Raw genomic sequence first — 17,800 nt, forward strand, 5'->3', positions numbered from 1 at the left:
AGCCCGCTGCAAACCCCTCCGCATCTCCGGCCTGCCCTGTTGGCACCCGGATCGTGCTGAGCTGCACGCAGGAGCTCCCAGGCGGTGCGATGAGCTCCGGCCCCATCTGGGATACAGGAGCCCCGCTCCACCTTTGCAAAAACACTTCAAAGTTGACATACTTGAGATTTGATCACTACTTCTCTGTATTTTTTTCTCTGTGTCACCAAATGATGTCTGAACAGCCAAGCAGACTGTCGATTTTGTACCTTTTACTCTAAGGTCAGCCCGGGCTGCTTGGTGTTCAGTGCGACGACCCTGCCGCTGGCGCGGCCGGCCGCGACGGTGTGGGTGCTCGGGTGCTCGGACAGACGTGCTGTGCTCTTGCAGGTACGTGGAGGGATGATCTTTTGGATTGTAACTGTGAAATCTCATCTGTTACGTGGGGATTCACCCCACCCAGGGACAGCAACAGGAATTTTCCTGCTGGGATGGGTGTGCCAGGGTCTCCTTGCTTTCTCTTGATTTCTCCACTTTGATTTTGCGTCGGGAGCTGCCCTGCTTTTGAAATGCCTAAATTCATATGTCTCTGATGGACCTTTATGGCTGCTAAAATCAGTATTCCAGAGCTGTATCTGTGCTGCTTTCCCCTGCTGAGCGAGTACGCTGCCAGAAAAAAACAACCAGCACCTTATTTTATATTTTATTTCTTTTCTTTTTTTTTTTTCTCTTTTTTTTCCTTTTTTTTTTTTAGGGAAAAACTAAAAGCTACAGATGCCATAAAGGGTGTAGCTCATTTTATGGGCTTCGCTATTGGAGCTCTAGAAACTTTTTTTTTTTTTTTTTTAAACAGAAAAACTTTTTGCAAAAATCAGCATGTAAACAAGAAGCCACTTCAGCCTCGGAGGCCATGTCGTTATTTCCTCGCGGCCGTCTCGCTCGCCAGTCGCCGAGAGCGGGCCGAGGGTGCCTCCTCCTCCTCGGCAACTCCCCCCTGAGGGTAGACCACAAAACACAGCTTCTGTCCCCAGCACGTCATGGACTCTGTGAAGAGGAAACGTGTGGGTGGTTAATGGGGATGCTCAAGTTCTTCTAAACAAAAGCGCGATGCCGGGGCGATGCAACGTGTGACCGAACGTGCGTCTTCCCAGCCGGGGCCGCTCGATCCTGCTACACAGCTGACCGCCCCCTCCAACCCTTTTCACCTCCACTCAGCCACAAAACAGTGTTTGCGAAGCAGGGGCAGGTTAAGACTGGGCAGCTCTAGGGATGCCTACCCACAGCCCTTCCCCGGCCCCTCGCAGAGCTGCCCAGCGCTGGGCATGGCAGGCTGGCAGGGCCGGGCCGCCTGCCAGCCCTCCTGGCACTGCACCGGCCCTGCGGCAGCGGTGGGGACCACTGGTCTCGGGGAGCTGCTGGCAGCGGAGCCCTACCACGGCCAGTGGAAACCCTCCGGTCTGAGCAAAGGGCCGGGCCTGGCTTGCTTCTGTGAAAGCCCTCACCTTGGAGCAAAACAATTAAAAACCAAACACAACTAAAACATAGAAGACTTAGGTACAGTTTTAATTTCATGTGCGTGATAAAGTCAGGCTTTCTTATATTTTGAGTATGAAATAATTCATCATGCCGTGCGTGGCTTGTGCAGCGGGACATGCTGGTGGCACAGCGGGAGGAAAGCAGGGCAGGAGGGAGGCAAAGCTCTCGGCCATTTATTAATCCTTTTGTGATAGCTCATTTAGTCTTCATATGCTTGAAGTTACACCCTTGTGCATCTGCTCCGGGACAGGCTGCCGTGAGCAAGCTGAGCAGGTGGGGAGATGCACAGGGGCACGAAAGGAGGCAAACGCCCAGGAGCGAGAAAAGCAGTTGCTCAAAGGCAAGTGCTGTCTGGCCACAAAAGCACCGCTGAAGCCAGAGGCACTGTGTGCCCAGGGGCTGCCCGTGACCGCGAGCGGTGGTGGGGCTCGGGTGAGTGGTTCCCTGCCTGGTTTAGTGCCGATGCATCAGAGGTTAAGCAGATCCCTGCAGACCCGAGCACAACCAGCGGCCCCAGGAGCGCAGCGAGGCACCACGGCGCTGGCTTACCTATTAGCCTATTTACACACTTTGGTTTATTTCTCCAGTAGACTCCAAGAAAAAACACTGGCACTCCAGTTAAAATGATAATGAGTCCAACTCCACAGACGACCGGCTCAGAGTACAAGCTGAAGATCAGCAGAAATGCCCAAAACGCCAGGTAAGTGATGGGGATGAGGAGGTTCACCTGCCAGGAGAGAGCAGAGCAGAGCACGACTGTGCAGAGCAACAGCAGTGGCCGACCAGCGGCAGGGGAACGTGGGGGCCTGCGGGCAGCGCTGCGGCTTCAGGACCCCCCATGGATCGTGCCCCCCTTCCCTCCACCACTGTCATCCTCTCTGCCCATCCCAGCAAGTTCAGAAGGGGTCTGCCTGTGCATCCTGTTTTTCCACTAACGGCACTTTAGGACATGGTTTGGGACCTTGAAGCACTATCACTACATCCAAAAAGAAACTGTTCTTCAAAATGGGAGGACAGAGGGCTTGGTGCGCCTGTCCCGCCCTTTGCATCACTATTGTGATCAAGAGCTTTAACATTGTCACCTTGATAGGTCTGAAGATTTTGGGTTTCTTCCACCGTAACACAATCAGGCCTATAATTGTCACCCCGTAGCAGAGGTAGTTAATAAATGACACGTAGTTGATTAGCGTGTATGTGTCTCCAACGAGCATGATGATAAGAGTGGCCAAACACTGCAAAGAGAGAAGCATGGTCTTACTTGGGTTATCACTAGAAATGGTAGCTTAAAAGCAATAAAACCAAGCAAAAAAACCCATAAAAGCTGTTAACCCCTTTTGTTTATGGCCCCCACTGGGCGTCTGCTCCCTTCTGCAGCTCGGTGCGTTATCCCCGAGCTGTGCCTCCAGGGCTGGGACCGAATGGGGATTCGGGGTTACCTGGCGCATGCCCGAGACCAGTGGGTCTGTCTGTAAATACCCCGGGGTGCTGGCAGAGGTGGCCCCGCTGGCCGTGGGCAGGCAGGCAGGGCTGGGAGGACTGGCAGAGCTCCCCAGGGCCCCGCTCACCCATTTTTGTTGAGTGTTTTAAAAACTATTGAACCCTATGGAGAGGAGTTCTGATAAAAGAAGGATTTCTTGCAGACTAACACGTTGTGGTCAGTGCACTACGTTGTTGCAGGTGCCCTGTATATGATAAAGAATGAGAGCTTTGCCCTTTCCCCTCGCCAGCCCACAGCTTGTGCTACAGATGACCGGCATCATTAATCTTTTGAGCATTGCTTGTGTTTGGAAACAGGCAGATGGATAGCGGAAATTTCCGTGCCTACTCTTGCTTGTTTGTACTGTATTTCTGCATAACTCTGTAAAGCCAGGAGAGCTGGCTCGGGGGCCAGGGGGTTGGTCCTTGGGTCCCGCACCCCTGCCTGTCGGTACCTCGGGAGCTGAGCCCCTGCCTGCACCACGTACCGGTCCTACAAACGTCATCTGCTGGTGGCCAGAGCCTGAGAGAAACTAAATATCCAAATCCCTCCAGAGAGTGCACAGGATTTGGGGCTGTGTTACTCCAGACTCGTTTTGCTTATGTCCCTTTTTCTTAATTAGCTGTTTCAATAGCAAAGTCCTCTCGGGAGGGAGGGCTTCGGCGCCACCGGCACCAGGAGTTACGCTCCACCGCAATCAAACGACCCTTCAGTCCCCCTGTTCCCTTGTTCAAAGCCTCACAGGCTTGGCAGGGGCAGGGGATTTCAACACGTTGAGCAGTCTCACCACAGAATGGATTTGAAATCGGACGATGTTGTGTATCGGTGTCATATAACACGTTCCCTGCTTTCCTCTGACAGGCTCGCGGTGTCGTACACACATACGACCCTCTCCTGCCACGAACGGGTTTTGCAGTGACGCCGCTCGGAGCAGTGAGATTTCGTGCGTAGGTGACACTGATGTGTCAGATCTGCTCACGGCGTGGGCGTGATCCCCGAGTGGTACCAGGCTGCAGAGGGGCGTGCTGCTCCCCCCATCGCCTGGCCACAGCCTCGGCACGGCAGGCGGGAGAGCCGGCCGCTCCCCGCTGTCTTGCAAAAAAACCTCGGTCTGTTTATTTTACATTTAGCTTGGCCCCTTCATTTTTGAAAGGATTAGTAAAAATACAGGTCTCACTGGTGGTGTTAAAAAGGCTTTTCTGCATGTACAAAGAAACCTTTCTCCATGCAAAGAGCTAGGTGTGATTCATTGGAAGGGAAAAAGGAACCTCATGTATTAATTAGGTTTGCCTAGAGTCTGACCCAGTTTGCTATTGTAGCTGCCTACACTATTATTTTTATATTTCTATTTGTTAAGAAATTAGTATTTCCTAGCAGCATTTGATATATCCTGAGCTGCATTAAAACGCCTTCAAATGATGAATTGATATGCAGCGTTGGTTCTGTGATTTGCACTGTAATTCGAGGGGATGGCTTGAGCAGAGCGGGGGGCTGGCGTACACCTGATTGATCGGCCAGCTCAGCTCAGCCAGCCTGCTTGTGTCAGGGCTGCTTCACAGCAAAACAGCCTCTGAAACTCAGCGTGTTATTTCAGCCGATGCATTTTTAAGGACACAGGAGTTCTGCTTCATCGGCACCAGCAGTGCTGAGCTGCCCGGCAGGAGCCCGTGATGGGGCCAGTGCTCTCTGGCTGCCCGGGGCAGGGCAGACCGTGAGCGGTTTACCCCGAAACCCTGCACAGGCAACGCGTGAAATGTTTGTGGTGGGGCCCAGGAATGCCATAAAGCCTCAACTAGATGGGTATTTTGTCATAAAAGTGGAACGTGCAGGAAGCTTATTTGGTGAAATTTGGTCTGGGTGTATCGTGCCAGAATTGCTGTCAGAGCCGGGGGACACACAAATGTGCACCTTCCTAGTGCAGCTGGGGTCAAACCCTCGCTGTTTTGATATCAGTGGCAAATCTGCAGTTGGCAGCCATTGATGCAGCCAAGATTTCAAGCAAATGCCCTTTGGGGAATTCCCTTGCTCGGGCCATGCAGCCGGGGACGGCAACACCAGGAATCATTTCCCTCTTTAACATCTTCTACGCCACAGTAAAACCCATCACATATTCTAGCTTCACTATTGGTAAAAGTGTAAAAAGCTCTTTGTTGCAAATAATAACTTCTGTAAGTCATTAGTATCATGGACATTTATGCTGTATAAAAAGTTAGAGAAATCTTCCTGTGGGAGCACACGGGCAACCTGACCAGCCCCGAGCCCTGCCAACACTTGGCCCATTGGTTTCTGATCTTTCCAAGTGACCTCTTGTCTGCCTGATGTACCATCCAGCAGATGCTTTATTCAGGGCCCCTGGCATCATCATCCCTACTTAATTTTTTGGCCCACAGAAAAGAAATACCCCTGGTCCTCAGAGCACTGCCCGATCATCCCTCACAAGATGTCTTGCTCGTTCAGAGTAAGTAACTTTTGGAGCATTTTGTCCTCTCCCTGGGACTTGCCATGTGTCTGGCTTTGGTGGAGGAATCTAAACCAGCCCTGCTCGAGTGGGATTAGCAGTGACCATGGGGATTTCCAAATGTTTGTGGAAAGCAGGCAAAATTGGTCAAAAGAACTCATCTTTTCTTAAATGAAGTACCTCTGTTTCAAAAGCCAGTCTCTACCTCTGCTGTGGGTAGGACAAGTGGTAATGGGCTTATATTGCAGCTCAAGTTAGGTATGAGGGTAACCCTCCCAGTGTCACAGGGGGTTGGGAGTGGGAGAGAGTATTTCAGAGGCTGAAGGCTGCTCCTCTCTGGGGCCATCGGAGCGGCTCAGCCAGCACCCACCAGCAGCACTCCAGGCCTACTTGCTTCTGCTCCTCTGGGGTAAAATGGCCTCTCGAGGATTTCTCCAGCTCTCCTCTCTGTGATTCAGTATTTCTAAGAGCAGGTTACCGGGCAGCAGAGCAGGGACGGTAAAACTTACGCAGACGAGCAGGGCAGGGATGGGCGTGCAGTGCTTGACGTGGATCATGGCAAGCAAACTTGGCAAATGGCCTTCTCGGGCACCAGAGAAACATAACCTGGAAATAAGAATAGTAATGCTGAATCCACCGGGTGTACAACAATCTCTTCAATATCTAGTCATATAACATCTCTAATCTCAACCGCCCGCATTGGTCTTGCCATGGAAGGCAGCTGTGGCCTGTGAGTGCTGCGCTGTGACTGGAGAGACGACTAGAGACTGCCGGCGTAACCTGGCGTAAGTTATTTAAACTAGACCCTTCAGTATACGAGGCCTTTAACGGCTAATGTCATCTGTGAAATGACCTGCTCTGAGATGCCGAGTTACCTCTGAGGAGGAGGACCAAAATCTGTCCAGTCCCTGTCTGCTGGCCAGCGTTGCCTCCTTACCCAGGGTGGGATGAATACTGTGAAGGTTCTGTGGTGATCAGCCGTACATAACCAAGGTATAAAAACCCTCATAGATAATGTTGCCAGTGTCAAAAGGGTTTTGGATAAGGTTTAACATGCCTTAAGATTTCACTTTTAAGTGCATAACTTCTTACATATGCACTCAGATTTGTTGCATCTCATTACACTTATGAAAGTGCTGAGATATAAATAACTTTCCCAAGGTATTTAAGACTTGAGTCGTTTCCTCAAAAAATTTTTATAACTTTTTAATTATGTTCAGAGACGTCAGTTAATATAAATAGATTTCATAGACTACAACATAATAGACTTTACAGATTCTGGCCCCACTATCAGCAGTGTGCGTCCAAAGCATCTTGCCTGAAAGGAGTTTTTCCAGCACAGGAATGAAAATGTCTGTAACTGGGAACAGCACCAGGCCCTAAAATTCCTCTTTGAGCAAAGCACAGTTTAGCTTGTAGCTGCTGGAACTTTATTGATGTAAAATGACTTTGGTTCCACACTAAAGCCGTGTTTGGCTGTTACTGTGAGTTACTGCACATCTGCAGACACTTTCAGTAGCTCGTCAGGATTATTTTGCAAGAAATTCCGCGATTCAATATTACATTTGCTGATTCAAAACAGAGCAATTCATAACTGAATGTATCCAACATGCCCAACAACGACCTCATGCTGTACAACATCCAAAATGTCTAGCTAGCATTTCTTTAGCAAATGAAATTAAAACAGCCCCTCCCCAAATTAGATAATGTTCATAAAATTGTACTCCATCTAACCTTGATGAGGTAAAAAGGTATCCATTTATTCCTCCAAATGTGGATAGGGCCACTGAGACTGGCATAACCCAGGAAAAATAGCCCAGTAACTTTTCACCAAATGTCTAAAGCAACAGAAGGCAGAGAAACTGAAATACACTGCAAAGCACAGAACCGAAATCAAAGTGTATTTTAGACATCCAGGGAATGGTTTACTTACTACCGCCACAGCGTTGGAGGACAAGAGCTCTTGGGGTGACATGGCAGTGAAATATGCAATGTTGGTGAACGTATACACAAATGTCACCAATGGGATGGATATGAATATGGCACGAGGTAGGTTCCTAATAAAAGAATTAGGAGGGTAGGTAAGAAATTACAGTCATGCACAGCGAGACCACAACAACCGTGTATGACCCAGGGGAGGTCACCCAGCTGGGTGGGTTCATCGGCTGTTTTTCTGGAGGAGAGCAGCGTTTCCATCGTCTCTTTGACCCTCTGCAGGTTGGAGAAGGCTAAAAGTGCTACGAAATGCCACATCTGCAGGGGAGCTCCCTGGGACAAAAACACCACGTGCTCCCTTTAGCCTGTTGGTTGGGACAGAAGCAGCGTGTTGCTGAAAAACAAAATAGCTGTTTCTCAAAAGCCCTATGTGCAGGCACCAGTGGTGGAATAAAATGCCTTGTTTTGCTTTACCTTCACCTGCTCTGAAAAGGAACGGGATCCTGTTGTTCAGGTGGCTGCCTTGGCCTGTCCCATGCCGTAAACCTGGTCTGGTCATACAGCACCGTGGGAACTTACAGTAGTACAGACATACTTGACTCCGATCCAGGGACCTGCTTAGAGGTGGACACCTGAACCATTCTGTGTCTAGCGCAATAATGCATTTTTCTCTGTGTGTCAGATTTGGAAAAAAGTTTTTAAAACACATATTTAACCTTTGTGATTTTGAACAGATTTAGTAAAAATGGGAAGTATTTTTGGTTATCCAATTATTTTTTTATATTTTAGTTTCCCCTCAGAGACTGCAAAAATAATTTTAAAAAGGCCTTTCACTCCTTTTTCTCTTTATTTCTCAACTAAGGCCATATTTGCCTTGTTTAAGTCATAACTTTTCATTACTCAGCTTTGAAATTGTGGTGGTCCATTAAAATGTTGATGTTTTATTGAGTGAACACATTACCACACTTTCTTTATTCCTGCCAAGATCTCTGGACATGCACTTTGCCATTCACTAGGGTGAAGGTGTGTGCAGAGCCACTCATAAGGCTGCAGCTTTAATTCATTCCCATCCAGGCTGTGTAATAGCTCAAATTTCTCCTTGTTTAATTGCTGTGTGCATTGGATGCCCAGAAACAACTAATGCTCCGAGAGCTGCTCTTGGCATTTGTCATTCCACTTCATCAGCTCAGAAACGTTGAAACATTTGAGCTTTGCTTTACTAAACTAAAATTCACTTTCCCTCCAGCTTTCCCAGCCTGCTCATGACAAATCATTTCCAAGCCCCTTCCCATACCCAGGACCAGCAGCGACCCGATGTTGGTCGCCCCAGCGGGCAGGTGCCCGCAGCCATGCTGGGGCAGGGAGATGCCTTCACCACGACTTTCTAATCTTCTCTTCCAGGTGTCTGTGGAAGATCCACTTTAGGTGAAAAAGCAAAGCAACTCCCAGCATAATTCAACATTTTTCTAATAGAAGTGATTCTCCCTATAGGTACTTGTGTGGCATCTCATCAACGGTTAATTTTCTGCTGTAGGAGCACTGTATGATTGAACAGTGCCATAAAGACACTGCTTTGTCTACAGGCTGGTTTGATTCAGTTAATGCCTTGTGCAATGTATTTTTAATTTCAGTGTTTCTTTAACTTGCCTGCTATCTGTTCTAAACAAAAAATCTCTCTCTCCTTTAGAAAGACTGGTCCCATAGACACGGAAGGACATCACTGCAGCTTATTACATGAATAATATTACCAGATGGCTCCAAAGTCTCAGCACTTTCAAGAAAATGTAGATGACATGGAAATGGGTACTTGCCTGCGGGGATCAACCAGCTCTTCTGTTACATAGTTCAAGAAGTTCCAGCCACTGAATGCAAATGACCCTTGAAGAAAAGCTAATGCTAAATGCCCCACGGATGGAGTCATCCAAAAATTGAATGCGTTGCTTGGTGTCAGCTCTTTGTAGTTTCCTGCACAGAGAGTGCAAGCAAGAGGTTAAGCCACCCCTACCTACCAGAGACATTGGAAAATAGGTGAACTTTTGCTTTTTATTCTTTATATTTATTCTTTATTCCTTATTGGATTTGGGACTTCATGCTCTTCATGTCACCATGGTCTGGCATTGCACTTGCAGTGCTTTCTGCGGGACGGCGTCCTGGGGAGGCAGCTCGGGCTGTACGCACGGGCATCCCTCACTGCCGTCTGTGCCACGGCACCGGTGTCACCGCTGCGACTCACGGGACCCTTTGCCAACCTGCACCATCTGAGGATGGCTCCTTGGCGGGGTAAATTCCTATCTGTTCTTAATGCAGTTTTCTTTTACAAGCGTTTGGTGTTGTTTAGTAGAAATACTGAAAAATAAAATGTCTATGGGGCTGGAAGATTTGTCAAGATTGTGGGACTATTACCACTGAGAAAAGAAGTTTTGTGCTCTCTGTAAATGCCATATTTCATCTTCCTTTATATGACTCATCATATACAAGACAAAAACAATGTGATCCTTTTGTGTTTTCTGCTTTCTGTTAAGTTGGTGAATCAGCGAGACTTTTTTTACCTATTTTTAATCTTATAAGTGACTTTTTGTAGGAAATTGGACTAGTGCCCAAAATGAGGCAGGTGTCTTCTTCCTGCCTGGGCAAGGCACGGCTTATTCATTTTACACCCAGAGTACTTCAAATTTAAGGAACATACATACAAGAGATGATTAAAAAATTTCAGTAACTATTCTGAAACATTCTCAACTGACAAGGTGGGCCAGAAAGGGACTTGTTTAAGGGGACACAGCTGATTTCTCTGTTGTGCCATCCTTTCCATGGCTGTGTGAGTATACAGCCCCGCAGCTCGGCTAAACCCAGCGCTCCTTCGGGTCAGTTTGTAAGGAGAAAACAGTGCAGTAAGTGGGAAAAGTCAAGTCTATCAACAGTACCATACCCGTGTTAGAGCTGTCTCACAGAGTACCTTTAAAGATCTGTATGAAGCCCACAATAATGATAAGGGCCAGGGCTAAGAGTTTTCCTGCTGTAAATATATCCTGAATGCGCGTTGCCCATCGAACACTGGAGCTGTTCACCCAGGTCAGGAGGACTGGAGAGCAAAAGACTGAATTCAGTGAAATGAAATTATGTTTATTTAAGAACACACAGTCAAAGCATTGAAAAACACAGACTGACATGCACGTTCCTGTGGGGAGCTCTAGTGTGGCCAGGAGTGAGGGTGAGGAGGAGTGTTGCCTTGCCCTAGGAGACTCCCAGCTGCAGGGGCACCCCTGGCAGCCCCCCCCTTGGGCGCTGCTGGTTGGGGCTCCCCCCAACTCTGGTAACTGTGCCTGAGTCGTGCTCAACGTGCAGGGATCGCCACCTCCTCATGGAAATGGTGAACCTCTTCAGGCTCCATAGCTCTGGTTTGCTTTTGCCAGCTCCGTAAGTAATTAATGCGGAGCCGGTGGCGTGCTGCGGTTCCTACACGCTTGCATTTGTGAATGTAAAAGATGACTAGGAAGGACTCAAATGGTGGTGGGTAATCTGCTGGTGGGTCACCCAAGCCGGTGGGTCACCGTGCTGGGTGCCCATAGCTCTGCAGGGAGCACAGTACTGTCCCGTCCCACAAGCTCACCTGCAGCTACTTTCCCTGGGACCTGCAGGGATTCGGGCACTGTCGTGCCCCGCTCCAGCCCATTGTGCTTGCTGAGGGCAAGTGGGAAGGGACTGAATATCCCACACCGGTCACGGTGCCTGTCCTGGGACCTCCCCGCTTGCCTTTTGGGTTGTGGCCATGACCCCAGCCTGGCTGGAGCGGCCCCTCAAGTGGTCCCATGTAAAACCGAGGCAAGCTTTGTGTGTGCACGAGAAGCAAATACTCACGTAAACACACCATGGAGAGGATCCTGGAGGCATTATAGGGGGGGATACAGTTAGGGAAGACGGGCTGCAGGACATAGTTTGAGAAGGTCAGCGCAATGACAGCCAGACTGGTCGGGTACATGATAAGCACTGCGCTCCACAGCAGCAGAAACCTGAAAAGACAAGAAAAAGCACAAGAAAGCAGTGCTGGGGGGTGCTGGAGGAGGTAATGCATGCTCAGCTGTGCAGTGCTTTGGGATGGCTCCCAAGGCATCAGGACCGAGCACCTTTGTCCCGGTCACACCTAGCAGTCACCTACTTGTGCCTCTCCTCATCCCTTTTCTCATGTTCCCAGCACAATCTGGATTTTAAATTAAACATTTTTAAGCAAAGCACGGTTTAGGGACGTATGGAAGAGAAAGGATTATGCCCAGTGGGCATGCTTTGATTTAGCTCTCTATGTCAAAGTGAAAGCATCTCTGTTGCTCCTGGGCTGACATGTTACTGCAGCAGACAGCAGTCCCTACATTGAAGGCATCTCTGAAGGGTTCTGGCAGGGCCCCCAGCTGCAGGCCAGCTGCACTCTTGGGGCTGCTACCAGCTCCTCGCCAGTCACTGAGGGATTTGTTGTCACCATCTGTGTTGGCTCTGCGACCTGGGCCAGGGCAGCTCAGTGCTGCAGTATTCTGTGATCCCTCAGCTGGGGTCCACCCAGGCCAGCTGGCTGCCTCCAGCTGTGGCTGAAGGTGATTGCACCAAATGAGGTACCCTTGCAAATGTAAAGTGTGAGATATTGTGGTTCCTCGCTCTGAGAAAAGGAAAAAAATACTTATCTTATAAAAGCAGCAGTGGATCTGGTTAGTGCTTTAAAATATTTGAAGTAGTATTTCCGTAGTGAGAAGTAGTCATTGTAAGAAAGCAAAATCCTTGCTATGTAGATAGATACACACACGGATACATACACATACATTCATTCATTCATTCATATACATGCATAAATGTAATGTGGAGGGGTGCCCAGCACAAATGAGGATTAGAAACAATATTTCTAAATAAGACAGTATAATTTCTAGCTTACGTGAGTTGCTCTTTTAAAGGCTGCTCCCTCCCAGCATGCTGCCTGCTGCCAGCCCCTTAAATCTGGCACAGCTGGGGGAGTCCCTCCTGGTGCCCTTAACCTGGAGGGAGGGAGTGCTGCTTGCCAGCTGCTCCTTGGGCCGAGGTGGTGAGTGTCTCTCAGTCCCATCCTTTACTTTGCCTTGTTGTTTCTGAGAAGTATGGGGCAATCTGATGCTTCCTTTTTCTTATTAACTACCAGAAAGTTAATTTGGTAAGCTGGCATGATGCAAGAGCTGGCTGCCTTCTGAAATGGCACTATTGTTTTTAAAACTCAGGGGTTTCTTTCCTTTCTCTTAACTTTGTTGTGTGACTCTTTTTTTCTTTTTTTCAATTTCTAATGTTTTTCATCGTGGTTCAGAGCAGTTTCCTCCAGTAATTGCTTTGTGCTATTTGGTGCTGTGGGTGGTGTACCCAGCTTGGGGCAGCTCTGCAGACCCTGCTTGCTGGGTGAGTTAACCCAGCCGGTCCCCCCTGAAGACTAAATATGACTTAAAGACTGCAATAATAATTTGTGGATAGGTTTAGGATGCTGGTGGTGCTGAGTGAGGTCAAGTTCAACTCTCATTGCCCCTGCGTGAGCCCCAGCTGTGTGTGCCCAGCAGTGTTCCTGCTAGCTGGCAGGGCTCGGGCAGAGCTGCACCCATGGCGCCATGGGGTTTGGTGGGCAGAGGCCACCAGCCCTTCCCTATCACGTTTATCTTAGCCTTTACAATTTATGTACGCTGAGAACTGTGTTCAGCTAAAAACGTTCAGTGGGGAGAATTACTCTAAAAACAGTATTTCAGGCAAAATTGGCCCTTGCTTCTGTGTTATAATATGGAGTGCGTTACAGTTGGTATTGGGTAGAATAGAGTTTAATGGGAATGTGAATAATTCAATAGATTTCTGATAGTCAATTTGTTTCGTGCCAAATTGAAATACATGCAGGACTGATAAGACCAATTAAGGTAAATGCAGAGGTTTAGCAGAGGGTGACAAAGTTGCACTGTCAAATGGGAAGCTCAAATGAGATATGGCATTAAAATAAGACGGAAGGTTGCCTATGATGCAGGCCCACTTTTATCTTGTTTTTCCAGGTAAGTTTTAACCAAAGCCTGGTTCTGAGAAAAAGATACCCACGGCGGTCACTCAGATCGTGTTCACGTCCCTGAACATTCAGCTGTTGGGGCCGGGGCGGCACCGCTGAGCACTTGCCTTGCTCTCGCAGTGCTGTCGGCAGCTGCCGGGGCAGGATCAGGAGCCAGAGGCCCAGCTGGGTGGGGACGGCTGTTCTTGAGTTAAATTGCTTGGGGGGAGGTAGTGTTTGCTGTGGCTGGCAGGCAGGAATTCATCCCAAGATGATTACCCAACATTCTGAGTCTTCTAGGAAGTCTTTGCTTTTAAAGTACCACCTTTTATCATCTGTTGTGTAGGAAGAGTTAAGAGTACAATTTCCTTAGCAAAGAACAACTGTTGCAGATCAGCTATAATTAATTTAAGTGACACAGGGCTGAAATTTCCTGCAGACATAACTGAGTTTTGGATGTCCTTCCTGTTGTGGCATACACAATTTGACCAACTGAGGTGTAAGCCGAAGGGCTGGAGGTGTGCTTTCTGCCCTGGGCAGTCGTGCAGAGGGAGTGTAACCAGGGCTGGGAGCCCAAAGTCCAGCTCAAAGCAGGGAGGTGTCATCGTGGCACACCTGGAATTACTTTGCCTGGCTCTTCAAATGGAAGATGGGGGAATTGCTGCTGCGAGGGCTGAGTTGTGGCACTGAGGGTGTCAGGAGCTGAACCCTATCTAATACGCTTTCACAGTTACTCAGTAATTTACAGCACTAGAAGAATCTGAGAAGTTAAATCTTCTCTCCTTGCTGACTAAGAAGTGATCAGACCTTTAGAAACAGGCTTGAGACAGCTGAATGTAGAGAAAAAGGAAGGTGTAGCTCTTCTTGTGATTTTTTTTTTTCCCCCCTCTCTCCCCTTGTGTGTTTTTTTTTTGTTGTTGTTGTTGGTTTTTTTTGTTTACCTCCCCCCCCCGAGCATTGGAGTTTGTGTGGGAAATCTGAGCTCCTGCATGTGCTGGTGGTGAAAGGGCTGGTAAAATAACCTCCCTGCCTGTATTCTGAGCATCAATAGCTGCTAGCTGGATGGCCTCTGCTGCATTTTTTTGTTGCTGAGTCTGATCCAAAGTCCATTGATGGGAGGATAGCCATTAACTTCAATGTGCATGTGCATTAGATAATATCTCTAATTAGATTGCCCCCCCATTTTAGAAGCACGCTGGAATAAGTGACAATCTGTGGTGGGACATGCTGCTTTTGGGAAGGTGTGGCATTCATGTGGAAGTGCCAGTCATCCTTGGACCAAAACTGAATTTTTTGCAGATAGCTCTGCATACTGATTTCCTCACCCGTGGAAAGAAATGAACAGCATGGTTTGTTCTGGGGTTCTAATAGCCTAGTGGACTTGGTGAAATTGGTTCTCAAACATGTATTTGGGATGTGCCTGTACTCCCAAGAGGATCTCACATTAGATATAAAACCTCATGGAGACAAAGCAGCCTGTGAAAATAGAAAATTGGAGTGTACCCTACTTGTGCGTCATTAACAAAAGAAAACAGTTTGAAATAGATGCTGTAGTACAGATCACCATATCACGGGAAAAGCTGAACTGGTTTAAGCAAGTTGGAGCTAGTTTGATTACGAATGTTATCCTACATTCCTGAAAGAATTATTGCCTTTGGAAACTAAATAGAGTTTTGCAACAACAGCAACAAAAAGGAAACATAGAAGTATATTTGAAGCATGTTCCACTTGCGGTTTGGTGTGACACTTACCAAAGCTTTGGCTTAAAGCTCTCTGCTGATTTCAGTACTATTGATTTTTAGTAAGGACGTATGTCCAGTCATCAGTCACTGCTGGTGAAGCAGCTGTGCTAGTTGCAATGTTATTGCTGAGCATTCAGAAGAAGTTGTATTTATCAGAAATGCACTAGTGGGTGTTTCATGAAGGTGAATTTATTCACTTTCTTCTGCAAGAATGCATATTAAACTTACTATTTACTATTTTGGCTAATGTTCTTTCTTTTTATGACCTGTACAGACATGCAAGCCCATATGCACGTAAGATAAGCTGTGCTCAGATGACTCCAGCAGCACGGGATGTGACACATTCCCTGCAGTTAGTGTGCTCATACACAAATGCTATTTTAAACCAAGATGATTTCTAAATGAAGAGGAAAGTGGGAAGTCTGCTCCCTGGCCAGACCAGAGCCCAGTGCAACAGCAGCCCTCCCTCGCCTGTTCCCCCTCCCCTGGCCGGAGCCGCTGCGGGGTGTCCCTTCTGCTGGGTGATCTCCAGCTGAGTTTTGCCATCACCACTGCTTTCAGCAGCATTTTGTGCGCTGTCCTTTAGCTGTACTTGGACTCGGAGCAGGGCTGCTGCTCTGCAGCCAGAGCTTCTGCCAGCTCAGGAGTTGGCCCTGTCCTGCCTCTCTCTCTTTTATTCCATTCACCTTCTTACATCACACCTAGCAGTGTTATGATTTTTTTTTTTATTCACAAACCAACTATCAATGCTGCCAGGCATAGAAGCTGGGGCATGTAGTACTCCAATGGCCGTTATGATCAAATAGTACTTCTTTGTTCCTCATGCCTATGCAGGAAAACCTAATAAACAGGCAGGATTTTGGGGAGCAGGGACAAGAAAACAGAAGTGAAGAGGAAATGTCGTGGTCTGGGTGGGTAGGGCACCTGCTCCTATAATAAACATCTTCATGTGAATAGACCAAACCATCCAGATTTGTGTGCTGAATTTAATGTTTCTTGCTGTAGAAGGATTAAATCAGAAGAGAAAAATTGAACTTTCGGAGAAGCAGTGTTTTTTTTTTCCTTGGGGGAGGCACAGCGCAGGCTCCCAAAGGGCCCCTTTCAGCTCAGAGCCCCATGCGCAAGTGCCAGCAGGGGAATGGGCGCTTCTGAAGTGGAATACTAAAAGTGTTTGTGAGAGTTCCCCAAAGCTGCAGGCTTTAGGTAGTGGCTCAGCAAAGTGCAGCAGGGCGCAATCCCAGCCTGGTCTTACTGGAAAGCACGTCTGAGCCCCCCCTTTTTACACCTGTGCTGGTTTTGGTTGGGGTAGAGTTAATTTTCATCACAGTAGCTAGTATGGGGCTGTGTTTTGGATTTGTGCTGGAAACAGTGTTGATAACACAGGGATGTTTTAGTTCCTGCTGAGCAGGGCTTACACAGGGTCAAGGCCTTTTCAGCTTCTCCCCCACCAGCGAGGAGGCTGGGGGTGCACAAGAAGCTGGGAGGGGACACAGCGGGGACAGCTGACCCCAGCTGACCAAAGGGACATCCCACACCATATGATGTCATGCTCAGCACATACAGCTGGGGGAAGGGGGGGACGTTCGGAGTGATGGCATTTGTCTTCCCAAGCAACCGTTACGCGTGATGGAGCCCTGCTTTCCTGGGGATGGCTGAACACCTGCCTGCCGGTGGGAAGCAGTGAATGAGTTCCCTGTTTTGCTTTGCTTGCATGCACAGCATTTGCTTTACCTATTGAACTGTCTTTATCTCAGCTCACGAGTTTTCTTGCTTTTACTCTTCCGATTCTCTCCCCCATCCCCCTGGGTGTGAGTGAGTGAGTGAGCGGCTGTGTGGTGCTGAGTTGCTGGCCTGTGACAACACCAAAAGCTAGTTGGAGGCTTCTTGCCTAAGGCAACCCTTTGTAATACATAAGACACAGTTTATCTTCTTGGGAGAAAAGGTAAAGTCTCTTTGCAAAGCGAGAATGGGAGTACTGCTTCCCTTCGGGTAACAACATTGTGCTTTTTTGATATTGCTTGTGCATCACAAGCCTGGACACCAAGCGAGCTGCTGCCACAGCAGAGCTCCCTGCTTTGGGAGGTGAGAGCGTTGCTCTGTCCCCAAGTAAATGCTGCGTAGAAATCAATGAACGGGCGTGTGGTTTGTTACAGCAGTTGCATAGCCTGGTGCTTTCTGGTACCATGCAAATTCTCTGAACATGGCACAGAGAGTGAGCTGAGGAACAACTAAAGCCAGGTTTAGTTGTACTTGATTTCTAATTACTTTCTTTTTTTCCCCTAGAAAGTATAATTCTTTCGGTTTTGTGAAACTGATATTTTCTGACCTCCCTCACAGCAGTATTCCTGGGATAGCACTTGTGGCTGCTTGTGCAGTTATACGCTCTGTCATTTTCATGGTCCTTGCTTGCAGACCCTATTCCTGGGAGCAGGTGACGGGGGAAGCTGCTGATCACCTGCCACAGCATCCTGGGGGAGCAGGGGCTTTCCCGTGCAGCTCCTGGCCCCGTGAGAGAACAAACCTCCGTGAAGACGAGTCGAGATTTTTGGCTAACCAGGCCCATGTTGTTGTTACCTCAATCTGTGCTGCGATGCCAGTGTAATTTTCTATGCAAAGTGGGACAATGTTCAGAGGAGCAATTCCTCCATTCCTCC

General features: G+C 48.2%; 1 protein-coding gene across 1 annotated transcript in view; it reads right to left on the reverse strand.

Annotated features, from left to right (window-relative positions):
• Positions 1-895: 895 nt before the first annotated feature.
• Positions 896-17,800, reverse strand: part of SLC7A10 (solute carrier family 7 member 10) — a gene marked incomplete at both ends in the record, with an annotated part of 46,100 nt that continues 29,195 nt past the window's right edge. The window contains 9 exon segments of the mRNA XM_082320842.1: positions 896-1,023; positions 2,065-2,242; positions 2,598-2,747; positions 5,960-6,056; positions 7,185-7,288; positions 7,384-7,507; positions 9,197-9,350; positions 10,339-10,464; positions 11,241-11,392. Coding sequence (XP_082176968.1) covers positions 896-1,023; positions 2,065-2,242; positions 2,598-2,747; positions 5,960-6,056; positions 7,185-7,288; positions 7,384-7,507; positions 9,197-9,350; positions 10,339-10,464; positions 11,241-11,392 — 1,213 coding nt within the window.

Source organism: Platalea leucorodia (assembly GCF_965183815.1).
Source record: "Platalea leucorodia genome assembly, chromosome: 8".
In the NCBI taxonomy this organism is placed as follows: Eukaryota; Metazoa; Chordata; class Aves; order Pelecaniformes; family Threskiornithidae; genus Platalea; species Platalea leucorodia.